This window comes from Cygnus atratus, chromosome 3, assembly GCF_013377495.2.
Source record: "Cygnus atratus isolate AKBS03 ecotype Queensland, Australia chromosome 3, CAtr_DNAZoo_HiC_assembly, whole genome shotgun sequence".
Lineage (NCBI taxonomy): Eukaryota > Metazoa > Chordata > Aves > Anseriformes > Anatidae > Cygnus > Cygnus atratus.
Genome location: NC_066364.1, coordinates 10,405,292 through 10,432,385, shown reverse-complemented (window position 1 = coordinate 10,432,385; position 27,094 = coordinate 10,405,292). Strand labels below are relative to the sequence as shown.

Genomic DNA, 27,094 nt, shown 5'->3' with positions numbered 1-27,094 from the left:
CTGGTAGGATCCTCCATGCTCAGAGCTGGATTTTGGGGGCTGGCACATCAGAGTCTGTGGAGGGTTTCCCATTAGCCTGCGTGGGGTTTGGCTGAAGTTACGTGGATGTTGCCCACAAAAAAGGCTGACTCGCTCTCTCTTAATGAGGCCTTTTGCTGTAATTCTGGCTGGTGCTTTCACTGTTGAACTGTTTTGGTCTACCGGGCCCAGGGCTCGTGGACTAGGCAGGTATTTCTCAAAGCACTCACCTGAATAACCGCTTTTTTTTTTTTTTTTTTCCCCTTGGCCAAGACTCTTCAGTCTGTTCTGCATTTCTGTGATTCACTTACCCGTGTGGTTAGCTCAGGACAGCTCAGTGGCAGTGACTCACACTGGCTTGCAGTGTGTGATCCCTCAACCTCTGTGACCCCAAATAATTTAAGCACAGAACGGGGTTTGCCCTGGCACGAAAATGAGCATGGAGAGAAAGCTATCACGTTTCCCAGGAGCACTCGGACGGGAGGCTGCTGCTGCTGGGAGCTTCAAAGAAGAGGGAGGAGGCAAGGGGATGCCAGAGCCACTCTATTTCCACCACATCTGCTGCCGGGTACCTGCTGTCTCTTGCAGCGGGTGTTTTTGTTGGTCCTACAGCCTGCAATTGTCAGGGGCTTTCGTCTGCGTGTTCACCAATACACATTGATGCTGACACCTGGATGAACAGGCTGGATGCCTGAGCTGCAGTCCCTCCAACTCACGGACGGGAGCTGGACACTTCACAGCTGCCTGCCGTCCTGTAGGAGAGGGGCTGTGATGTTTCATGCCTTTTTAGTGCCTTTTTAGTGCCCTGACGACTGCTGTGAGAATAAAAAATATGCATAGTTTTGGTTCTACGGCCTCTTCTGGCAGTGCCACAGAGACCCATTATTTGCCTGGGAGAGGTAGGGATTTCAGAGGAATGAAGTACTTAATCTCTTATCAAAGGACTCCTGTATTTCCTCTGTGTACTCCTTCACTGTCCTGGTTTGAGAGAGAGGCTCCTGGATGCTCGAATAACTTGCATAAAGCTGTAAAAGTTCTCCCCGTGGGATGTCGTGCCCGCTTCCCTCTGACCGTACCAAATGCACAACATACCCTTGAAGTCAGCGAGCAGCATTTGCATAACCTGGCGCTGTGCTGCTGGTTAAAAAGTCCCGGATGAAAGTTAAGGACTTGTAACCAAAATCTAGAAGTGTTCAGCCCACAGCTGTACAAACACGTTCACCGTGTGCTCTCACACTGTCACTTGCGAGCAGCCAAGTGACTTGGGCTAGGTGTTTCTGCTGCATCTGAATGAGCACGTATAGCCCCAGGAATTCTGCCAAAGCAGGTTTAGTACTCCCACGTATGCAAAAAGAGCTGTGGTCTGGGAAGAAGCAGATGCTGCAGCAGAGCAGCCATTGAGGGCAGGGTTAGGCTGCATCAGAGGCTTTAGCTCAATTTCAGTAACTGCCTGTTAGACAACATTTGTAGCATTGTGAAAAAATCTGCTTTTTTGTTTCTTTCTTTTTTTTTCAGTAAGCTGGTGTGATCTGGACCCTGGACTATCCGAAGATCTCTGAGGAATGCTGCGCTTGGGCTAACTTCAGCTCCTATAACTGACTCCAGCTATCAGCTGTGACTATGCCATCAGTTTCGTGTGATATAACACACAGGCTTTCCTCCCGATTAACCAAAAGGGTGCATCCTGCTGTAATTATCATCCTTCATTTAGCATTTTGAGGCCACTTACACATTTCCGAAGATACCGGCTGGCTCAGACACTCCACCACCGTACCCCTCCAGGCGGTATGAGCGTCTCTCAGCCCTTGCTGTCACAGCATTGATTCACCCACCGATTCTCCACCCATCCTGCTGACCTGCGTGTCTGTGGAGGACAGAGCTGGGTTCTGCACTGGGTTTAAGCTGTGCATGGCCCGTGTGCCCGCTACCTGCCCTGCTCTGAGCAGCACTGGCTGACGTGGTAAATTTTAATTAGGTATTTTAATATATTTTTTAATTGTTTTAGGTATTTTAGGTGTAAAATACACAGGTATTTGAATTGGTTTTTTTTCCTCCCTTTTTAAAAAAATTCTGATTCACGTATACTTCATATGGAGGCCTAGAGTGAAGGTTTTGCTGTGCATAAAGGTGCCTTTTTATTATTATTGTCTTTTAAAGATACCACTGGGTTCCCCAAGTGCTCCTTCTCCTCTTCCTCTCCTCCCAGTATTTATAATCAGAGGAGTCCTGATGGTTCATAGAATCATAGAATATCCGAAGTTGGAAGGGACCCATAAGGATCACCGAGTCCAACTCCTGGCATCACACAGGTCTACCCAAAAATTCAGAGCATGAATTTTATTACGTGGTGCTTACAGCAGCTTTGAGTGTGTGCACGGGGATGCATATGTTTCATTTCTCCATTTCTCATCCTGTCCTATTCCAACATTAAGCTGCTCCCACTCCCACCCCCAGCAAACCCTTCGGGCCTATCCCTACCTTCTACCCTCTTTTAATCACCGATTCATTAAAAGTTGCTAATAATTTCTGGTGCCTTCTGGGTGAAGAGACCCATGGCCTATATGCAGGTGCCTGGTGCCATCATCAATGCCCTTCTGGAGCAGAAGCTAGAGGCTAGGCTGAGGCAATCCCTTGGGGATGTTTCCTTGCTCCGTCCAGGTGTCTCGGGTGCCCCAGGGTGCCTCGAATGGCACCAGGCACCGCAGTAGGCAACAGGATCTTCTCCTGGGGTATGTGTCCACATGGAAGTGTCCATACCTACACAGCAGAGGCTGTGAGCTGGGATCCCAGGAGGGTCCTGGGATTCTCTCTGAGAGGACAGCGGGAGCTGCACAGCACCCACAGACACGTGGAGTGACTGATCTTTAACGCCCCCATCAGATCCCTGGGCTTTTGGTTCCCCGTGTGTCCTAGGGAGGGTAGGGCTGCCCTTTTCCCAGCAGGACCCAAGTGCATAGTGCTCCCAAAGTGGGGTGAATAGCCAAGCCCCAGGTTCTGAGACACATGCCATTTCAAGGAAATGGGAGATACCATGTGAGTCTTTGAGTACTTAGGATAGTCACTTTTTGAACAAAAAGGCTTTTTTTGAGAGCCACGTGGCCCACTTGAATGAGATCAGCATATAGCCTGGAGCTGATGGGTGAACTCTGCTCCATTCATCCCATCCCTCCATGTGGGGGGAGGAATTGGTTCTGTGGCTTGCGCTGAGATTGTCCATCCTTGGCTCTTCAGCTCTCCGTAACCCTTGCTTAATGAGCAATGGCTTTCATCGTTCCAGCAGCCTCTGGACGGCGGCATCTACGCAAAGGAACAGGGAACAGGGCTGAGGCCGACCCACCTGGGAGAGGAAACCTTCCCAGGACCTTGCTTGTGTGAACTCGTGGGCTCCTGACTCCCTCCTCCTGGACTGAGCCTGTGTGGGGAGCAGTGAGAAGAGTTCCCGGTGCTGTATCACGGCTCTCAGAGAGGAAAAGCGATAAGGATTATCCGTGGCGTGTGAGTCTGCCTTGTGATCAGCAGCCCAGCAAGCCAGCCCTAAGCAGCCTCCGGCGCCTGCACCCTGTGGGAAGGGGAAGGGGAAAGGGAAAGGGAAGAAGGGGAAGGTTTGTCTCCCCCCTGGCCTCCCAGGCTTGGCAGGGAAGAAATGTGGTTCTTCCTCACACAGTGAAGGGGGACTTCAGGGATAGACTCCTTCCTCCATTTCAGCTGCTACATAAAAAAGCCTCACAGAGCATTTCCGGTTAAGGATGGGGATGTGCTGCTCCCAAGACGTGTTTTACATTAAGTGAGCCTGGGAGAATCAAGGTGGAGACAAGGATCTCAGGGGCAGGGCCTACCCACTCCCACCTGCGTGCTTCGGAGTCATGCTCCATCTTGTGCTGATGTGATGCAACGAGTGGTTCAAGCCCTGCTACAAGCCCAGCCCAAACCCAGCAGAAAGCGAACCCGCCCAGCTCCCTGCGGTTAGGCCATGCTCCTGTAATGTGAGAGAAGCGGGTTCAAACCCCTACGGCTGATAAAGGAAACTAATTCAAAGGAAACTAAGCTCTGTCCATGGGGCTGATGGAGGAAATGCTCCTGCACCGCGCTGCTGAGGAGCACCAGCAGGTCGGTCACACTGAATGCTTCTCTCCTGGCTCCTGACACAGGGTGGCAGCTTTCTGACAGCCTCTGCGTTACAAAACCTAGTGTGTAACACCAGGCTGTGGTTCAGTCTCTGATAAAGCAGTTGCCTCCTGTCCCTAGCACAGGCACGGCATGAGCAGTCAGGAACAGCCCTGACTGTGTTGGAGCTGCGGTGCCGCCATCCTTTGGCTCTCTCTCCGTCCTTCCGAGTGGGAGGAGGTGACCCATGACTGCTTTCCATGACAATGGTGCCGCTTTCTAACCCCTTCTGGTGACGGAGCAGGGGAGGCCTGGGTTGCTCTGCCACGCAGGAGCACTGCAAACACCCCCGGCTCCTTCTTCAGCATCACTCTGAGCATCTTTCAGGGTGGCAGTATCTGGACATTTGATAAGTTTTCCCAAATCTCTAGCCCAGGTCTGGACTTTGAGGAACCAAGCACGTGCCTGACAGGATCTGCTGTCCCCGAGAGAAACCAAGCTTCTCCATTCCCAAGCCCAGAGGTGCTTGAGTGAGCAATTCTCAGGCACAGATGGAGCCTGTGAGAGCTCTAATGTTCTTTACAACCACAGAGAATACTCCAAGTTGAAACTCTTCAGGCAGCGTGACATAAACGCGTCTGTAGCACACGCGTCCTGTCACCAGCACTGTCCACAGACTTGGGACCGCTTCAAGCACTACCAGGAGCTCTGCAAGACAGGGACCTTTGTGTCAACAAAGTGACAGCTGCAGGTTGGGGACCAGGACAGGGACAGTAGAGATCAGATACAACGTGTTTTCCTTTTTTTCTCAGGCAGCAACACAGAACTACACCACCACTGAGCAAAGCTCCAAAACAAGGTGCCAACCACCCAGATGGACGATGACCAGCCACTGTTCTCCACATAAAATTCAACATTAGGGCTCTGGGGTGACCTGATGACAACCATCGAGTAGAAAATTGTTTATCTGTGGAGTTGGCATTGGGTTTTCTCCCCAGCTGCATGACTTCAATGTAGTCTGCAATATTCAGCACCAGCCATGAGATCTTAAAACTCTTTTGCGATTTTTCTCTCATCTGTATTTCCCTGAATGACATACAGTGGGAGCTGCCACCTCACTCTTTACTCTTTTTCCTAGGTACTAGCATGCTGAACATCAAACATCCTCATGGCGTGAAACTGGTCGACAAATCAACCTAATCACCAGGCTGCTGCACAGCAGGCCAGGAGGAAAAATGCCTGATCCCCAGGGCACAGCGAGGAGTGACTACAGCGGTGTCTCAGTGCCATCAGCACTCTAAGACACCTACACATTAGGGCCGCAGAAGCTTCAAGGTTCCCTGGACCCCAGTGAAAGAGTATGAGTGGATCAGCTGTCAGCGATGGAAGTAATGGCATTATGGCTTCTGTGTCCATAACGGGTCGCTTAGGAGGGTTTTTTGCAATAGCAAAAAGTGCACCCACTCCCCTGCAGTTAGACCACTTCACTCCCCACCTTAAGCCAAAAATGGCCCTTTGAAAGAAAATCCTGGAGTAACAGAAAAGACTGGGTGCAGCGATGACAAGAGCAGCCACCACTCCCAGCCCTCTCCAGTGCTCGGGGACCCATCGTGGTTTCAGCAGGGCAAAGAAACTGCTGCGAGGCTGTAGCCTTAATTCCCCACTGGTAAACATTTTTCTTTAGGAAAACATGAAGTTTAGCTGCTCAGAACTGGAATCTGAATGACCTAATACAGGGTTCTCAAATAATTGACTGATTTTCCTCAGATCACTAAGTTGAACTGAGTACCTTTTCAAAGCTGAGCTCCACAGATAGCAAACGAAACGTTAACTGAGAACAAAACGAAATGCTGGTTTCCTGCACGAAAAACACAAGACCAGATGTATTTCACACAGTATTATTCACACATTTTCATTTTGATTTTTTACAGTATATACACGTGAGCATTACATTATTCGATATGAGCCACCTGGAGTCAAACCTAATCAAACTGGTCCATAAACAATGTATATCAAAAAGCGATATTATAGCAAAAAGTCTAGTGGTTCTACCCAAAGCCTAAAGTAGTTGGAAGGAAAACCAGTGATCATGTTCCTGCATACAATTTGTGCAAAAAAAAAGGTTTTAGGATAGCAAGTGGAAGATGTTCAAGGTACTGAAAACACTAGGGATGATGGTTATAGGACTGTTTAAATTCAACCATGGCATGAGTGCTACTTGGACACTACCAATTTCTGCCTGGACATTCCCAAAAGCCTAATTTAATGCCTCATGTTGGAGAGAATGTCAGCTCTTCAGCTTATAACATATAACATTTATGCACAAGAAAAAAATACTCAGGAGAATTAACACGTTCAAGAAAGATGCTCAAATGCCATCCTTTGTGTGACTACAGGAAAGCCCTGGCTCCAATGACAAGGCTTGTGCCTCTTGAAGGGAATTTTGTGAACTGCCATTCAAAAACTATTTGGCAATCAGAAATGCGATTACTAAAAATAATTAGGCCTACTACATCACTTAATGCAGGCATTAAATGACAGATTCAGAAACTAAAGGTAGGCCAGAAGAAACTTTCACATTTGCCTATTAATGATTTAACACTACCATATAAAAAAAAAAAGTAGCAACTCAGATGTATGCTTTAATAAGACTTACGTCAACCTGATATAAACAGTAATACAACAGAATTCCTTACACAAGTTAATACCACTACTATTTTCTTTCCTCATGATCAGAGCCCTACCATTACAGCCTTTTATTTGATCGATGCTCGACACTGCTTTCAACCTATCTTGGTGATCAAAACTTCGGGTTATGCCATCCAAATGAATGTTTTACACAAAATACTTACTTCGACAACATACAAAGCACTTTCTTTATCTTTCAGAAACTGAATATACAAAGTAAGCTTTTTTTTTTTCCAAAATATTTCCATAGGCAAAGGATTAAAAAGGATTTTAATTATACACATATGGTCACAACTCTGCCTTAAAAAGATCATTGGGAAATGTACATAAGGCCGCTTGTAAATGTACATCATCTTTATGTTACTGTTACAATGTCATATGTCCAGAGAAAAAAATTGACAGTATCATACATATTTGCTTTACGCTGGGAGAAGGCTATTCAAAAATACAGTACTCTTCTGTACAAAAAAATCATGCCACATTTATTAAGATGGAAGAAGCATTGGTTTCTGTGATAACCAAGTATTTCAGTCCACTTCTTTCTTGCTATGCTTATTATCCCAACTTAAAATTTGAACAGATTGATTTCCCAAAGTGTCCATATTAACAGAATCAACAGCTATGTTATAAACAAAACATAATGTTTCTCACAATAGATAAAAAGAAAGCCGGTTCATATTTCTGAAACCATATAAAGATAGAATTTAAAAAAATCACTCTTGATTTGCTGAAATAAATTTACATTATACAACACTATATGCCAGGGGGAGAAAAGGGAAGGGGGATATGAATATACACTAAAATGCAAATTTTTGTCCCAAAAAGGGTAAAACAAATTACATTTACAGCATGAAGGTTTACAAATGTACATCTGTACAACCAAGGTAAGCATCACTACTAAATTAGCAAGGCTTGTAATAAACATCGAAACAAGAGATTTGTTTTCAAACTGTAAACTTACACCTATTAACTACACGTATACAATGCATATATTTATAGGAAGCAAAAAAGCTATCTGGATATTTAATCAATCATGCTTAAATGTTGAGCTATCAAGTTTACTTTTCAGTGGCCCCTTTTCTCTTCATCAATACCTATTTTTTGCATCTACAGTGAGAAAGCAAAATAAATGCTCAACACTTTCAAATCCTTACAATTCTATATGCAAAATAAAAAAATACAAATCTCTACTCTTCCTGCATTGTAAAACTGACTGTAAAGTTAATACAGGGTTCACTCCTTTTTCCAACAGTGTACTTTACTGAATGGAAGTACCACCATCATTTTATTCCTCTACCTTGTACAACAATTAAATATATAAGTATATACAGCACTTTTAGTTTTAATACATTGCTAGAGAAAACCTTAGGGCACTAATTAAAAAAAAAGAAAAAAAAAAGTGTGTCCACAAAGTGGTGAAAACTGTCTTTTGAAGTTTCCATTGTTTCATTACTCCCTATTTTAATTTGCTGTGCCCAGTTTATTTTTTGAATAGTATGTTGTGAACCACCAAAACACAACTTAACTTTTTGACGTGTTAAATAATGTTTATGCAGCTGATCAATTTTAATCTGGTATAAAAGACTTCACACGAAAGGGAAAAATAAGGATCAATTCTATATACAACTCTATAAACCTGTTGTGCTATGATGTTGGGTAGACCTACCAGATTGCAAGCCAGTGTATTAAAAGAATACTGTACTTTTTCCCTTTAAAAACTATTTCAGTGACTTTACAAGGTAAAAATTTACAAAATATGTGACAGCTATTTTGATACAATTACATCATATACAGGCATTCTGTGCTTTGCCAGCCGTCCAATCTGATAGGTCTCCGGATCAGGGCTGGAGTTTTTTTTTTTTATATTTTTTATAATTCACTCCCCAAAAATATACAAAAGAATAAAAATTTTACAAATGGATGAACAAAGTCAATAAATAGATTTAAAAAAATCAGAACATTTATAGTTAAGTTGTATGTTTTGATCATTCACAATAAAATTTTTTTCCATTTCCTTTTTTTTTTTCTTTTTGTCTTTTACAGCATCCCATTTGGTGGTCCACCAATTGGCCCCAGATCAGCGCTGTTCTTCAGGTAATACTTTTCCAACTTGGCCAGAATGTGTTTGCCATAGGTGTATTTACGCAGAGTTGTGATGTGGGGTCGAATCTGTAAGAAGAAACCCGTCATTTTTTTCCTCAAAAACTGTAAGCAGAGTTAGTACACCTGTGAACAATTCTGTAAGAAATAACAGAAACCTGTCGTTTCATAGTTTTGGAAGTTTCTGGAAAGATGTAGAATTGGTGGCTGAATCACAAAGCAACTGATGTACCTGTCACATGATAAATAATTCAACTGACGACTCTCCACTTTTGCTTTTAGATGACTGAAACCAGACTTTAGACTACTGATTTCTTAAACATCAACAAAAAACAAAAAAACCTCTCGGTACTACACGATGTAAACACACCAGGCAAAGCTAAGGGGGGTATTTTCATGGGTGACCTAACCCACAGTGGCAGATGAGGCCGAGCTGTCCGACCCCTACTACATTCCCTGAATCCAACCCAGCACTTGAACAGCTGGGGGCACAGTAGTGCAACACAGAACACCCCAAAAAAGTTTTCTCATGGGAGCAAATAGCCCAGGGCAACTGGGGCAATGGCATTTTTGTTTCTCTCTGGGTATTCTCAACTAGAAAATGTGACTACCTGTTGGAAGTATGGGAATCTTTTCAGAGGAAACTGCGGAAGGTTTTTATATAATAACAGGTAATGCTAATATAAATAAGACAAACTTGTCTTTCTTCTATTATGTTAATAAACATGACAAATAATTTCAACATAAAAGAAGTATTTTCACAGAAAAGCTGACACCAAAAGAGGATTTAAAATCCAACTTTTAGGACTTCTCTATGGATTTACATTTTCAGCTTACAGAACAGCGCTCAGAGACCTGAATACATTATGTTCCCTCGAATGTTAACATTTATACACCAATTTCTAGATTACAGAACCAGCTAGTTTTAAGTCTAGAGGGAAAGGGATTCTAACAGATAAGGTAGTAGTATAAAGAGAAAATTTTCTAAACCAATATACCTTGTGCATTATGATCTTCCGCTGAGCAGGTTCAGCCATATCAATCATCTTCTGAACAACATAGTTGGCGTACTGGTCCTTCATCATGGTGTATAAGGCACTGTGAGGACCATCGTTCTGGCAGCAGACCTCATCGATAAGTAAAGCTCTTTCAGCACGAGAAGCGTGAGTTACACATTTTTCTACCACATTGCTGAAAAGTAAGACAAATGCACTCCGTGACTTAGTAGGTAACTCTTCCAATTAGCAATTTTACATTTATCTGAACTAGTTCAGGTGCCTTAATGTCACTGAAGAGTCCATTCTAAATATGTTAAGTCCCGATTTCCAAATCTTTACTCTGTAATACCTGAGGAAGGTAAAGGATTACCACCAAAAGTCATTTTCTGATACTTTTAGGAGAAATTCTCCACTGGGCCTATGGTAGATATACTGGACCTTGGGTTGCATATGTACTGCAGTACATCTGTTTTTAGTTGTGGACCCTTTTAGGACAGAGAGAAAGCCAGATAGAAGGCTTTCTACTTTTTGAATAAAGGATCTTTTCAGGAGCATGCCTAGATCAGAGAAACCCTCAAACATTTCTTCGTGTAGATGAAGTCCCCAACCTCCAGATGTCTCGGAAGCTGAAAATACCATCAGTGATTATAAGCCAGCAAAAAAATTATTCTTGTCATGAGTTTGTGCTTTAGAAATTAAACAAGTTCCAAGGAGAAGAATGTGAATAGTTCTATTTAGGCAAAGAAAAATAAAATCCAGACAAACTTGGTGCTTTGCATACAACTCATTTTTAAAAACCCATGCCCTCAAAATCTCACAGCACATTTCTACTTAAGACTGATGACAAGGTTAGTCTCACTATACCATCCAGGATGAATTCTGAAGTATATTTTCCTTCGAAAAAGGTGCAATCTACTTTCCAGTTAAAAGCACCAAAGGATGATTTTTAGGTTCTAAAAAAGACTTTGAGTCTTCCTAGTGAATAAAATTCTTGTCATGCTGAAGCACCACGTTTTACAGCTAGCCTTTTTATGCTTGGAAATTGCTTGACTGGACTGATAGAAAAAAAAACAGGAGGTCTTAGCTCAGCAGTGTATCAAGCAACTTCTAGGAGAGCTTTTCATCAGGCTCTGGGGATTCTCATACGCCTCTCCTTGGAGTCTGGAAGCCCATTCCCCGAACTCGTAGAGGGTGAACACAAGACACTCCATAAAACCCACAAAATCTCATTTGTTTTACTGGAGAGCTGCATTTCCCCTTTTCTTTCCCCAAATCTACCAAATCTACCACTACCGTTCATCTCTACAAAAATATGAAATTTCCGAAAATGTTACACAAGGGAAAAATAACAATCTTTTTGTAACACGATAAATAAATCCAATACTACAACTTTAGAAGGTTAGTGAACCTTTAATATTGTATGAAAGCTGTGCAATACCTGGCAAATTTGTGCTGACTCAGAGCTAGAACTTTTCCTCTTATTTCTGAAACGATTTTACTCTTGTCTTCAGGACGACCATGCTCCAGTACATGTTGAATAACATAATTTCCGTATTGATCCTGAAAATAAGATGACTTCAATTTTCTTTTGTGTTCATACCAAACAATCCATGTAGCTATTGTCTATTTGTATAAACTTTCAACTTACTATTTATATGGATATAAGAAAACTGCAGTAGTGTCAACAACACAGAAACAAAGGGATGCAAAAAATACTGCATCAAGAATTACTTAATGGACCACAAAATTTACATGGAAAATGGAAATACTCTATAAAAATGGCATTTTGCTAGAGTACCTTTTATTCTCTTAGAGAAACAAGTCTTCAAAATTAAGATCATCACTCTGTAACAGCCGTAATATCTCCCTGAAATTTGGTTCCTCAAGACATATACAGTCTAATAGAGACTTTACATACAAAAAACTGAGAGGTAAACTAGACTGAATATAAAGCAAAATGCAATTCATGCCTTTTAACATGGAAATTCCTACTGAACAAGTCTCTTCCAGTATTTTAACGTGATTCAATTTCAAAACCATTAATTTTGTTCATCTGAGACCAAGATGGGAAGTCATGTATAAGGTCTTTAGCCTGGCCTTCTTTTAGAAAAGATGTCCGAATTGTGTATATATATGCAATGTGTATTTTGTGTGTAGGAATGTGCAACGTACATTTTTGACAACGTGTATTTTTGATAATTTATTTGTATTTAGATATTATTAGAAGTTACGTGAAGGACACCAGAATGAACTGAGAAACTACAAAAAGGCAATCTTTGCAATAAATAAATATAGAAAGAAATAAACCCAAAACCTAATTCTGTGCATGTACAATGTATACTTGAAGCTACAGCCAAAAGTGTAAGGAAAAGGCTTTTTATATCTTCTTTGCCTCCCAACTTCCAAATTCATTTTCATTAAAACTATGGAAGGAAAGAAAGACAAAAATCAATGTCTACAACGCTAAAAATAAACAAATGCATTTAAGCTATTTCATACACTAAGAAACGGGAATAAATTATGATAATATAAAAAAGCTCTACAATGCGTTACAAAAAGGAATATACTAACCTGTACTAGTTGTTCTGTGTGCTGATGCAGTTCTTCTAAGATTGGCAAAGTCTGCTCAGCAGTGCAGTGTTCCAGAATACGCTGAATTACTCTACAACCATATGGATGAGTAGAAAGTACGAATACCTTAAAACAGAATTGCAAATTTAAGTTAATCCAACTGAAGTTTACAGATGCGCTACTATTACCATGTTCAAAACGGAACTGAACTTGTCAACTACTTCTATATAAATATGAACACTTTTGCCTGCTAGTATCAGAATTCCATCTCCTGTAAAAGCCAGAAAAAAGATCAAGAGGCCATTTATTATATATCTTTTTATCAAGGGCTCCAGTAATGATACAGCTGCCTAAGAACCCAAGTTTTCATTACGATGTTTCTGGCCTGCTTAGCTGCAAAGAAGACCCTGAAAGTCTGACCCTCAGTTAAAAGGAAAGCTTGAAAGGTGAATAGTGTTTAACTTTGTTCTTCATTTTAAGATTTGAAGATTTTGTCTTTTATAAAAAGGAGCTCAAGTACTGTAGCTGATTTTCACAACTTTCACATTCCCTCTCACACATATATAACATTTGTAAACAAGTATTTAAAACATACAGTCATGATCCTACTTATTCCTTTGTCTGCTTCTTCAGGTTTGTGTTTTGGGGATTAATTCAGAATATTTGAGAGTCAGTATCGGTCAGAACTGAACAGAGAGAATCTTGGCTGATTAGACAGAGATCCACAAGCAGGTGACAAAGATACATAACCGTTAGGTGACATGACTGAAGTGCAGTATTTTTCATTTGCCATTTGAGATTAGCTAATATGTGTATTTTTTGAAATATACAATGACTTGGTTTTGTGGATGGATGTCCAGTAAATAGGCAGTCACATTTTAGTCAATGCGGCTCTACTTATAGTTTAGAAACTGCACTTCATCTACCCCATGTGCATTTTTTGATGCAAGAAGACCTGCCCCTCAGCATCTTGGTACGCCATTTACTGCTATGTACGACAATAATTCTGGTAGCGCTGTTTTAAGTGCGGGAGAATTTATCGTAGACTTCGCTAAGAAACACATATGGTCAGTCATTAAAGTAAAATTTAGCAACACAGCCAAGTTAGTACGATGTTTTACAATTCTTTGAGACTATAAAAGTACATGTTTGTCACAGAATATTAAAATCTTATTTAGCTGCAGCGTATTCTCTAGCCCGCGGCACAATACCAATCTTGTATGAATGTAATTTTGTTGGAAACATAACAAAAAAATCCTTAAATAAACAAATACCTTCTGCCCTTCACTTAACACTACCCCATGTGTAGGGAACAGATTACTATTTCTTCAAAGTATTTCCTTAATGATAGGTATTAATTGGAAAACACTGAGACAGACATACAAGATAAGCAACAGAAGAAAAAAATGGAAATTTTAATGAAAAGTATATGCCACGGATCAGATACTTTATTATTACATCAAAAATAGCAATGTTAAAAGTTATAAAGGAAATTTAAAATTGCACATCACAAAACTCAAACAGCCTGGCCATAAGCCAAATACTTCTATCGGTATTTATAGCACATCCAAACAGGTTTTCCAGATCCTCAGCTCCAACAGATTCATCTTTTTACAGCGTGTAAACTGTCTATTCAACAGCTTTTCCATTTTATCATCCCCTCCTTTAATCCTACTTAATACAAGCTGACTGGTAAAGTGTCAAATGCTATCTTGTATATGCAAATGATGGAGAAAGATCTGCAAATCAAAGCAACCCTACAGAAAAGGAAACGAATTGTTAACACTACCTGTCCTTTGAATGCATCAATGATGAACTGGAGCGACTGCGGCTGAACACACTCAATACATTTTTGGACAACATGGTTTCCATTTTGATCTTTCACACATTTCAGAACGTGACCATCCAACTCTTTCACCATTTCGTTCTGGAAAAAAAAGGTTATCTTTTCAGTGATTTTTTTTCTTCAAAAAAGGAAAAGTCCCCTTTTCATTCTAACTGTCCACTTTTCCTATTCACTGGTCATCTACTTGCATATCATAACCTTATAATTTAAACTATTTTTGGTCCCTAGGGCTTTTCATAATGAAGGGAACCATCCACAATTTAAGCAAGTAAAAAGGTGGGTGCTATTAAAAAGAAATACAAAAAAAATATTGTTCTAACTTACAATTACCTGCTGGTCAGGTGAGATAGACTCAAGTGCTTTCTGAATAACACGGCAACCATACATCTGTAGGGCTAATGGCAGAACGTGACCACGTATGCGTGTTGCTAGGGCTAACTTTTGATCCAGGCTTCCAAACTAAAAGAAAATAAATATGCTGTTAACAAATGAAGACATGAAGTATGCTGGAATTTACATGACAGAGTCAGAACTTTCATGATGTGTTAAAGATTTACTGGGCCTTGAATGATTTTTCCCTTTTTACCTCTGACAGGTATATTTACAAAAGCTTTCCCCCACCCCTCAGTGCAACATTCTGCAATATTCTACATTCCAGTCACACACCTGCTTTCAACTGCATGACTTTAAAGGCAGCAGAAAAAAAAAATCTAAGTAGTTTATACATGACTGTCTGTAGGAATACAGATTAAGATTTAAATGCAATAACCCACCTATTTAGACAAATGGTATCAGCCAAATTAATTACATCAGATTACCAAAACACACTAATTCAAATTACATATTCTCCAGCATCTCAAATTTGTATTGGTCATTATACCTTACATCTTATATATGGTAAGCACGTAACAGGAGAAAGAGAAACCAAAAATAACAAAAAGAAGCAGCTGCCCCGTAGCAGCTTCTTGGTAACTTCGTGTGACTTGAAGGATGATTCCCACCATGAGCACTTTGGGAAATATAAAAATACCTGAGCTCTGCAGAGCAAAATCAAAATGTTTTTATATGCTGGCTGTATTAAGAGTATAATCCAACCAACATTTTTTAAGCAGTAGCTAGCTCCTGCCAATATCACTCCCTCCGCAGTGTCACTACAACCTTCTGTTTTGCTTCCTGTTTAACACAGAAGAGGCCAGACTGGCTTCAGAATAACACAACCCCGTGGGAAATCTTAAACCCACACCTGTAGTCACCAAAAGCTCTGAAGAAAGCTCCAACAACTTGTCCCTCCCACTTAGATGATGAACAAAGTCCCTTAATATACGTAAGGGCTAATGCATTTTTCTTGGGAACTCTTACGCAAAATTAAGATGAAACAACTCTCAATTGTCAATAATTCTCTCTCTTGAGCAAGATCAAGAACTTATATACCGTACATCAGCCACACTTTTCAGAAGATATTCTGATTTTGTAGAAAGAATATCAAGACAAAAAAAATGAGCACACTATTTTGTAGGTTTGTAGACTTATTAAAAAATTACATTCCTGTGTAGAGTGAACATCGTATTTCTAATTGGGCAACTTTTTCTTATTGAACATTTTCCAGCTTCACTTTCTATCCAACGAAGTATTTTGATATGGTCCTTGATTTAAAGTACACCATGCTTCAGATCTGTCCTACGTTGTGTATTTTTTTTTTTTTTTCCCACAAGACATAGGCATTGCCTTTTCTCCACTCCATAGGTCAAATCTTGTAGTTCTTTGGTAAGGCAACAACAACACAAAAGCAAAGCAGTTTTAAATACTAATTTTACTAGTACTGAATGTATCATACGACAGCCCTTCCTCAATTTTTTTCTGCCTGAACAGAGTGTTTGATAAAAGTTCCTTCAGAGCACTGGCCAAATTCGCACATCTATTTATCTGGGTGCAAGAACATTTTCCAGACCCACTTTTTTGCCAAGATGCAGTAACCACTACGAGTATCCTTCAAATCTTTGTGTTCCCCACCACTAACTGAAAGTCTACGCAAATTAAGCTAAAAGCTCGAGTGTGCAGCCAGTGCTGCTCACTATCACGTGCATCACCAGTGCAAAAGAAAGCAATGCCTATAATCCTCAGGCCTGTTATGAAAAAAGGGGGTGGAACAGAACAGAAAACACGTGTGCACTATTAGACCCCTGGGTTCTGTAGTGAGAGTCCAGTAGAATTCTGCTATGATGTTAAGAAAAAAAATAAATTTAAATTTAATCAGACTTTACAGCTTTTCATTCAAGTTTCTGTTCATACACTTTGTGTTAGGCTTACCTCAAAGAACTTCTGTATTACATAGTTTCCAAACACATCAGTCATCAATTGATATGCTGCTTGCAAGATCTCATTAAATACCATCTGGCGCTCAGCTGGAGTAGCTCGCTCTAGCTTTTGCTGTATAAATCTAAGTGCAAAAAATGTACATTATGCTTTACATGAACAACAGGAAAACCTCTCAAACACTGTTTCAATGAGACACCTCAACACTCTGAAGTGAGCATTCAACATTATAGAACTTATTAAAATGAAAGTAGTGCCTTTGCATATGAAAGGATGCATTTCGGTATAATGATCCTTAAAACTTTCATTTGAAAAGTATTAAAGATTAAAAGAATAGGAACAATAACTAAGTACCTGATGATGTATTGCTAAAAATGGTTTTAACATTCCAGATGCCAGCTATTTTGTTTTCTTAATCAACACCTTTTTGATACTTAAAAACTACGGTTTACAAGCCTAGTTATAAGGCTGTTCCTAACCTGAAAACTTCTATAAGCGGCTAAATTTATACTACTGGTATAATGCAATTTCCTGGAAAAGAAAGGGGTCAGTGTAAGAGCACGTGCTCCAATTACTGGCATGCTTTGCATTAAGAGGAGTCCCAGCTCATTCGCACGTTTAATGTTAATATGGCATTATCAAAGCAGTAAAACATCATTAACTTTACTATAGTAATTACCTAGAACCATGCTGATCTTGAGAAAATTCAACAATATGTCCAACAAGGTCTCTTAGTTGAAGATTAGGGAAGCGATTATTTCTGAAATCTTCCAGCAATCGACTGCGTCCAGAAGGCATAATATCAGACCTACTGTAACGAAGGCGTGAAGGAGGGAAGAGCTGACTGGTGGAGCTAAAAAGACTGGAGGTACTTGCCGCACTGCGATACTTTGCTTCTGCTCCAGGTGCTGCAGAAATATAGCGACCACTACCATTTGTCAGTCCTCCTACAAGGAAGCAGCTCTGTCAGTGAAAGCCGTAAGGAAAATAAACAACAGCAAAACAGTAAGTGTACTACAACTACAGATACCCTTGGAGCCAAAGGAAACAACAGTGGTGTCTTGTTATTTACATTTACCTCGTTTTGGTTTGAGGAGTTAGATAGCTTTATCTGCCGAGAAATAAAACCATTCTCCTCCTCGTTTTCATTTTACGTGAAGGGCACCAGGAAAAGAAATCTCGTGAGAAGAGAATAACGAAACAAGTAAAGTGACCACCCAGACATACAGAAACTTTAGGGCTGGGTGGGCCTTGGCTTAGCGGGCAGATTTCCACTTCACAAGCAACGCCGATTCAGACTCTTGTTAGTAGTCTTGAAGTTAGCCAATTGTTTCAAAACAGACCATGAAATCTGAACTACCCTTCAGTCCCTGCTGAGGTACCTTTCTGTCAATTCACAGCGTGAAAGGGCCTTTTTGGGGAGGCACGTGTGATGCCTCTTGTCAGGCTGTACCTGTTCTGCAGGAAATTTGATGACTTCAGCATCCCAGGCTTTAAATCTGGTACCTCTCTCTAAGCACTAAACGTGTCAAATTTCAAAGCGGGTAACTAAGAATGCTCTACTTAACTCTAAAACAACCAAAAGACATTAAACAAGTTCCTTTTAAAAACATCAAGTCCTTCTCTGGCTGTGAAAACATGCACCACTCACTACACTTTGTCTTTCCTTCCTTTCTATGAGCTGAACTGCTTTAAAGCTTTGGTCCTTTTCCTTTTCCTAGTGGTCCCACCTACAGCTATCCTCTCCCAGCCCTGTGAATTTCCCCTCTCACACTGCTCGTCCATCACTTCACGTCCCTCTGAACTGTGCCACAAGGCCTCTCTCCTCCACAACAGGCAGCAATTATCACAATAAGCATGCAAACAATGCATCTTTTGCAACTACAGTATGCTTTCTCAAAGAAATACTGCTATAAAACAAGCAGGACATAGTACCTCAACTCTAGTATGCAAAAAATACCAAGCTAAAACCATTGAGTAAAAAGTGAAAAAGAAAAAATATTTTCATTTTCCCCACAAATTATCTAGAAAGTAACTGAAAGCCCTGTCAAAGTCAACAGAAGCAACTAAATTTGAATTTAAAACAAATTGCAGTATGTGCTGTTTGAATGGTGCTCTATTACAAAGTGAACAAAAAAATGTATCAGCTGACAGTGCCCCAGCCAAGCCTTCTTTTGGTTCCAAGCATTTATAAGGCCAGGCAACAACAGAGTTACAGTGGGCTGGTAATATATTAATGGTCAAGTATCTTTTTTGAAAGGTCAAATCGAAATACCAGGATCTGATATGTTAGTGCTCTGCAAGACGTATCAAGCATCACATTTATTGAATTCTATAGGATTACGCCCTAAAATAAACATAGTATTTCTAAATTTTCAAAATTCAGTGGTAAGAATTAGTAAAGAATCAGTAAGTAATTTGTCCCACAATACCTTAAAAAATTACTAGTTTTTTCTTTGTTTAAAATTAAAGCCTCTTAATTCTCTCTAGCCAGAAAAAAAATCAGCTTCAACTATCATTTTTAGTTTTCATTGACTACAACTATTTCCAGAAGAGAAACGACAGCAACATGATACTAACAGACAAATAGAAAAGAAACCCAACATTCTGCAGGTGAAGCAGGATGCAGAGTGATGCTCTACAGTGATTCTTCTCCTAGGAACGGCCTTCTAAACAACAGAGAAACCATGTACCTGAAAACATGGAATTTGTGATCTAGATTATTAAAACACTGGAATGAAACCTATCTGCCTTGTAAGTGCTGTGCAGTAACAGTATTTCGTGCCAGTAGAGGGCAGCAAAGCCCGTTTAAAAGAAGCCTTATTGGGCTGTTTTAACATTTCTATTGCTTTCCTGACCACATGCTCGATTCTCTGCCAGAAACTAACAGGATAGTTTCAGTTATGAGTTTACATACTGCATGGGTGCAATTAGCATGGACAGTCAAATTGCACATGTGAGTCAGGAATTGTTTATCCATCTTTATATAATATATTAATAATAATAATAACATATTTTTTAAACTTGAGCCTCCATGTAAGTATGAAATAAATGTGCTAATTTATCCAACAATTAAATTAAGAAACTTCCTACTTTTCAACAACTGTTCTGTGTGTGTAGTAAAACTGCACGCATACAATTCACACTCAAGATTATCAATCAAGTCCTTCCTCAGTCTAATTTGGGAACGGTCCCTTTTTAAGGCTTAAGAAGACAATGCTGCACCTGGGAGACTCCTGTCTAGCCTGCAAAACTACCTAAGATGATCACAGTAAGCAGGGTCATAACACAGGATGGCTAAAAATATAATATATCCATCATTCCTAGAGGAAACTGTCACACTTCAAAAGCTTAAGCTGTAAAACCCTGGAAACTATTATAAAAACTGTGATTTGATGGACTTTTTTCACAAAAATCAGCTTTTAACTTTTTTTTTATTTCTGCGGTAATGGTGTAGTTCAGTGACAACTTTTCAGATTTGAAAAATAAGAAAGCCCGAAAAATAAAATCCTACTGCCACAGGTACTTACTTATACTCTTGTATACAGAGGACTACTTTCTTAAATATTACAGCCTCATTAAATTCTCTGTCCAAAGCCATCTAAGCCTTAGTGTGGACATTGAAGACAATTGCTCTCCTTCCCACAAGCTTTTACTATGAACGGCTTAGAGCTAAAAAACTGAAATCTGAGTTCTAGTTACCCAAATCCTCCTGGTGAGCCTACCACATCCCCATCCTCTTCAAGAACTCCTGTTTTAAAGAGTCTGACTCCATACCAGAAGGTAACACAGGCTAGTTCTCACTAGTTATTTTGGGACAAAACACACACAGAAAACCATACCCTACTTGATCAAACACCTAGTCTAAACTTTTCTGCAAATGCTGGCACTTCAGAAGACTGCTGTCAGGAATCCGTGCATCCGCACAATTACAAACCACTGGGGAATAAAGCACGCAGCTTGTAGCTAATCACTTAGCTATCACTCCTGATCTTGTAAAAGGAAGATCTCCAATGCAAGGAATATTATTAAGTTGTTTTACAGTTTAATTGAACCCAAATCCCAGTGCCTAGTCCATAGGGAAGAAGAGGCACAGAGGCATAAAAGGCACATTGGCCATCTAAAACAGAGCTTTACTAAGCTTTAAGGAGATGAATCATGTTAAATTATTAACTCCTCAACTTAGACAACATATTTAATGTAAAAGGCAGTATGAAAAAATATTAAAACCTAGATCTATGCAGATTTATTGATAGCGTTAGTCTGTTAGTACTTATTACCAAAGCATTTGGTTCAATTATTTCTAACCGAGACATAAAACAGATTTATTGCACAGAAACTGCTGTTTAAATGCAGTCAGCGATGTTATTTTCTAGTAAAACATATAAAATTATATAAACATGTTAAACTTGATTTCTACAAAATATTTTTATATCTGTAAAAAATCAGCTTAATCTCATCCTCAGCTAAAATGAGTAAACATTTCATCTACTCCTGGGAAATAATAGACTATGTACGTGTATGTGAGACTATATATATACATGCATATGCATTTTAGGAATCAGTGCAAGTGCTTATTATGCCTGGTTTACCAAAGTCCTACAGAGTAGGTACACGACAGAGGCAACGCAAGGTTCCCCAGAATGGAGGTCCCTTGGCATAGCCCTATTACCCAAAACAACCCGTTCCTAAAAACACTGACCTGATCTACCAACAAGCTTGGTTTGCAAAGCACAGACTGAAAATAAGTACCTCCAAAAGCCCAGATTTTGAAAATCCTATCCCTAAAACCAACCCTTGAATTGCTGCAATGTACCACTCAACAAGTAAGCGCTGCCAATCTAAAGGAATTTTTATAACACGGGAAGAATACTTCTGTTTGCAACTTTTTGTCCCTGGGAGTGAAAGGGTAGTTCAAATTCATGACCTTGCTGCTCCAACTGATTACAGTAAAGAAGCAGTTACAAACAACCGATAAATCCCTTCAGATACAGGAAAACTGACACTAGACCAAAGTAATTAGTGCGCTCCCATTTTAGGACGTTGGGTAAGAGTTGGTGAGAAGAGATAAAAACAGCAAAATATCACAAGTTTCTTGTAAAAGGGAAACTGTTGTTTTTTTTTTTTTTTTTTTTTTTTTTTTTAAGCTACAAATTGCAGCAGTGTCTGACAAAGGGGTTATAAAACCATGCACCCTTCCCCAGGATTGTGCTCTAGTATTCTGGTGGCTGAAACAGGAGCAACCGAGTTTGATGCCCATTTTAAAACAGGAGTTAAACTTAGCTGAACCTGTTGATACAAGCAGGCAGGACAACAAGTTTTGAAGGTGGAGGGAGAGCTGCATTTGACAGGCATTATCAGAGTACCAATGGAAACTGCATGCAGACATGAACTTACAATGTTGTTCTACTCTGAAAAGTGACTGGGTGACCCTTCGCAAAATACACTCCCTGCTCGATTTCAGGTGTAATTTCTTATTTGGCGAAAAAGCTTCACCTTTATTAGTATTTTTTTTTAATGTAAGAACAAAACAAATCTTCTAAGAGTGTTGGATGAACACAAGCAGAATAAATTTAACAGGACAGACAACTGCAGAAAAAGTCTCCAACTTTTTGCAATGGCGTGCCGTGGATGCAACTGCACGATGACGTAACACAAAGGGCAGAGTGCAGGAAATGCTAAAAAATTCACTGCATTTTTTTAATGTAAGCAAATATGCAAGAGAGCCTCAAATTCAAAACTTCAGATTGATTTGGTAAGGCAGCAAAAAGTTTACCCATCAACAAAGTCCACTGCTTGTGGAAGACGAAGAGGCTGCAAGCATGGAAGCCAAAAACGTGTCAATTTTCAGAGTACAACTGTACATTCTGGCTTTTTACACACTGATCTAGTACATGATTTTAACAAAATATTATACTTAGTTCACACTGCCAAACAGTCTGAAATAGATTATAATCAGTATATATTAACGTTTTTTGCTGATAGAGGTAGTCCTCTATACTGACTGCAGCTTATTTTCTCCAAAACTTAAAAGCCTTTTATTTAGCATTTACCAGATGTAAAGCAACATGACTTTAAATGTTTTGAATTTTAGATAATGCCTTCCAAAATTTGGCTTAAGTATAGTTTTCAGTAATATGAAAACTATTGTGAGAGTACTTTGGAAAGAAAGAAAGAAAAAGATTTCCATGATAACCCCATTGTCAGATGTTCAGAACTTTCTCAAAAGCCTCCATTTGGGCTGAAACTTTCCATGCTTGGTCTCAGCCCAAAGGTGCACTTTGTAGACCTGGAAAAGGAAAAAAGGTAAGTAAAAAAAATAAAACGTGCTGAAACATCCCCTTGCCCAGTTTTACTTTGGGTATTCAGCACATAACCATGAAGGGGATACTGAACTGCAAATGTAATATATTTAAATTACTTTTAACATTGTTACAGAAATCACACATTTCTCACAAAGTGTATTTTGTTGGGCACTTTTCATTATTTTTTTCCTGTTTTATTTGCACTAAACCAAAGTATAGGGGTTAGGTTTCCTACTACATGCCCAGGAGTGCACACTGGAGCAACAGGCAACTCAATCTCATAATCGTACCCAGTTTTGTTGTACAATTTTAGCATTCAAATTAAATGACTGCAAATATTTGCAGTGAAAAAAAGGAAGTTTATCAAGCAACCTCAGGTTAGAGGCATTCTCTTAAATATAACGTAGGCTGTGGTGGAGTTTCTTTAGATTTTAATGTTTGTTTATTTTAAAGATTGAGCTCCCATGTCATCTAGCTAGCTGAAAAAATTCTGAGATTACTGTCATCATTCCTTAAAAATACATTTGATAACAGAGAGCCACCCCTGACAAAGCTTTTGCTGTTTCTTTAATAAATACATTTTCTTTTCTTCCACCAGCCTGGCGGTAAGCACTTGTCTTCCTGGCAAAGCATCGGGGCCGTACGGTAGCAGGCTCACTGATTCAGAATCACCTTTCAATACACATTACATTGACAGCTTTGCTCACTTTATCATGGGAAGGGGCAGCAGTGGAAATCACTTCACTGCTCAACACGAAACTCGTCTTAAAATGTTCTTAAGTGGGAACACACTGGAGCACAAACAAAAATAATGCACCTTTGCTCGGCATACTGCAGACAGTTCACATAGTACAAAAGAGGTGGGTAAATCTTACTGGGCCATCTGCAAGGGAAGAAAAATCAGCTGTTGGCCCGATACTGCAAAAAAGCTTGAGTGCCCTCCACTGTCAAATCAACGAGCATTTGACTGTGCTCTTCAGCCTTCAGGAAGGGGCCCTCTTCATTACAAAACTGTTTAACAGCAAAGGTAACGTGACATCTCTTATGCAACATATAATTTTACACATAGAAATACATACACACAAACAAACAAAACGTGGTTTTTGGTTTTTTTTTTTTTGGTTTTTTGTTTTTGTTGTTTTTACCTAAATGCAAACTGGATGAGGATCCATGTGATGAAAGTGATGGCGGTGGCGTAAGTGAATGTCCTGGAGTTTGGCTTGGCAGAGGCATGCCTATTGGACTTGGAGAGGAGGAAAATCCCAGACTATTGTAAAATGGCTGCCCTATGGGTGCTAGGCTGCTACTAGATCTTTTGTACAAGTCAGAGCTAGTAGATAGAGAATCTCTCCTTGTGGCACTACTACTTGCAGAACTGCCAACTGAAGAAGAAATAAAAAGACCCTAATTACACAGTGTCAACTGAATAAAACCTAATCCCCAACTACAGCTGGGCAATAACAGATGCGATCACAATAATTACAGCAATCGTTATGACAAAGACAATTACTGTGATAACCACACATGCTTTTAAGTAAATCTAAGTGGGTATAAACATACCACTGGTAAGTAATTTCATCAATGCCCATGTCTTTCAACATTTCATTCTAGACTTCTCACAGTAATATTGCAGTACTCCATTTGAACACCCTGGCTTCAGGCGTTGGGACAAACACGAGATTTATGAGATTACAGTGTCACTGCATATAGTAAGTGCTTCTAAAGATATTCCCACTAAACTCTTCAAGATTTTTTTTCCAACAGAAATTATTAGTCAGCGATACTTGAGTGCAGGCAAAAGGCTAGAAACAAATTTTTAAGGGTTTAGAAAATAAACTATGTCACTATTCAGCTGTTTCTGAACTTCCTCTTGTTTGTGAGCCCCTCATCTTTAGAAAAAAAAAACCAAATGACTACTTAAAATTCCCTGAGAGAATTATGATTCTCAAAGAAGCATTTTGGAAAGATAATATAAAGAGGCAGTAGGCTAAGAAGAAGACGAGAAGCAGAGCAGAGATACGAAAATTAAGGTGAGAAACTGAAAACATAATTTTACTGCTATCACTATTTCTGACAAACAAATTACACGCTTTGTTTGGCTAACAGAGTATTAGTGAAGGACTGGTTATCCTGCACAGCATCATTCAGCAGGGCGATGAACAGTCTAGGATAAATTAGGAGAACAACAGAAAGCTTTTAGAAATGTTAAATTCTGTTATCTGTTGCATACTAGTGAAATATTTAACTATAGTGCCTATTTGAAACACTGGAAAATTATTATATCAATGAACCAAGACTATGGATATTTTGGTAATGTAAAGCTGCTTCTTCAGCTGAATTTGGAAGATTGGTTTCTACTTCATCTTAAAAATGAAAAGGTCAAAGTTTATACTTCCATATTCCTTACCCTCATCAGCATAAAGGTCGCCTGATACTTCCCATTTTAAGAGACTAGAGGTTGGCTGTTCCTAACATCAGCAACGTGGCTAATATTTTTCATGGCAAGTACCTCCTTGGACCAAATTGTTCAAATACGTTCTGCCCAAATGACACAGCCATTTTAGGAAAGCAGGAAAGATGCTTCGACTTTAGTGAAATAACCCAGCCACATATTATTTGAGAAATTAATGCTTTCATTTACACAGATCATCATGTTAGCAACAGGAGACCTTTATTTTCATGCTCTCTTTGAGCCAGAAATCTTAGTAAAATCACATTTCATCCAAGTTCAGCAGAGATCTGGTACAGACTCGTAGCTGAAAACTCAAACTCCTGCCCATTCATGGCATGTCTGAGATGGCTGATAAAGGTTTTCCTGCAACTGTACTTCTAGGCTTCTATATACTGTGTCAAAAATGGACTCTAAAGCTGCTGTCCAAGATCCCACCTTGTGTTCAGAAGACACTCAGGCAGTGTGGAAAGGAAGTTATCTACTTCAAATGCAGAGGAGACAAAAGCCAAACACAAGAAATAGACCAGAAAAAAAAAATGAAACTAGAACCAGGAGGAGAGAAAGGTCAGACAAAGGAGCCAACAAGGAGACTGCAAGGAAACTGGCAGGCAATTTCAGAAGTGGTGGAACTGAGGATGGAAAAGAAAGCAGATCTGATGAAAAGTTAGGCTATAGAAAGTGTATGTGACTGTGGGGCAAAGAGCCTGGAACGGTTAGCTGATAATGGGAACACCACACAGTACGAGCAGCAACAGACACATACTGGGGGCAGGAGGGGAGATAAATGTTGCCTGGAAGCTGGGAAGGCACACATACTGGAGGAGAAGCCAGGAGGAAAAGATACTGGGCTAAATAGGCAAGGAGACTGAGAGTAAGAAGAGCAAATTAAGGGAACAGTTGAAAGAAATCTTGAGGTTTGAGACTACCTCTACAGGTTCTGGCTCAGCTGATGAACTATGTGCATGTTAATACAATGCTACAGGATGGACTGTTATTTTTCCAACTGACTATGGGGGGGTGGGGGGGGTCTAAACCTTAGGGTTTCTCATTCAGCTAGATTACTGCAGCTTGACAAGTTACCACGAGCCAGCTGAGCTGAATCTTTACACACACACAAGCAAAGCTCACGGAAACAAGATAAATTGAATTAGCTCGGCCCTCTTTATCACTAAACAAATTTAACTGTGTTAGCTACAAGCCGAAAGAAGTCATCTGGGAAGCTGCTGTGGTCAATCTAATTCTCAGTTACCTGTTAAGCTGCAGTACCTTATCGTGTACCTAAATATTTAAAGTGGAGTGTGAGTAACTTTGTAATAAAAGAGGACTGTAATGTGATTTCATTTACATGATATGCTCGCCTCTTCCTATTTTCTCCTTTGTTGCTCAGTCATTCTGCTAGAACAGGCTCAACTTTGCCTTTTTTTAATTTTTTTTTTTTTTAAACAGAGCTTCTTCCCCTCCCTCCCCGAAGCAACTGAAACATAAGCAAGGTGTAAGGGCAAGATCAGTACTGCCATCTGTCAGACCTCATGGAATACGTTAACTGAAATCCAGCCCTTACAACATGCTTAGACAAGCTACAGATAAGCTGAAGCCTTGGCAAATCAAAAATTAAACTCGTTTTTAATTTGCCTCAACATGCATTAACAGCGTTTTTATAAGTACTAATCTGTGTAATTCAATTCATGTGTACATACAG

The 27,094-nt window shown here is 39.8% G+C and overlaps 1 protein-coding gene across 7 annotated transcripts in view; it reads right to left on the bottom strand.

Annotated features, from left to right (window-relative positions):
- Positions 1 to 6,006: 6,006 nt before the first annotated feature.
- Positions 6,007 to 27,094, bottom strand: part of PUM2 (pumilio RNA binding family member 2) — a 70,215-nt gene continuing 49,127 nt past the window's right edge. For 2 of the 7 annotated variants that reach the window (XM_035560235.2, XM_050709896.1), the window contains exons 13-21: positions 24,089 to 24,325; positions 17,318 to 17,585; positions 16,633 to 16,762; positions 14,656 to 14,784; positions 14,269 to 14,406; positions 12,480 to 12,605; positions 11,347 to 11,468; positions 9,909 to 10,101; positions 6,007 to 8,979 (exon numbers count right to left, since the gene is read on the bottom strand). In XM_035560235.2, coding sequence (XP_035416128.1) covers positions 8,848 to 8,979; positions 9,909 to 10,101; positions 11,347 to 11,468; positions 12,480 to 12,605; positions 14,269 to 14,406; positions 14,656 to 14,784; positions 16,633 to 16,762; positions 17,318 to 17,585; positions 24,089 to 24,325 — 1,475 coding nt within the window. In that variant the 3' untranslated portion in view covers positions 6,007 to 8,847. Of the gene's footprint in view, positions 8,980 to 9,908; positions 10,102 to 11,346; positions 11,469 to 12,479; positions 12,606 to 14,268; positions 14,407 to 14,649; positions 14,785 to 16,632; positions 16,763 to 17,317; positions 17,586 to 24,088; positions 24,326 to 27,094 lie in introns of all 7 variants that reach the window. The other 5 variants (XM_035560236.2, XM_050709897.1, XM_035560237.2 and 2 more) reach the window with 3 other exon arrangements.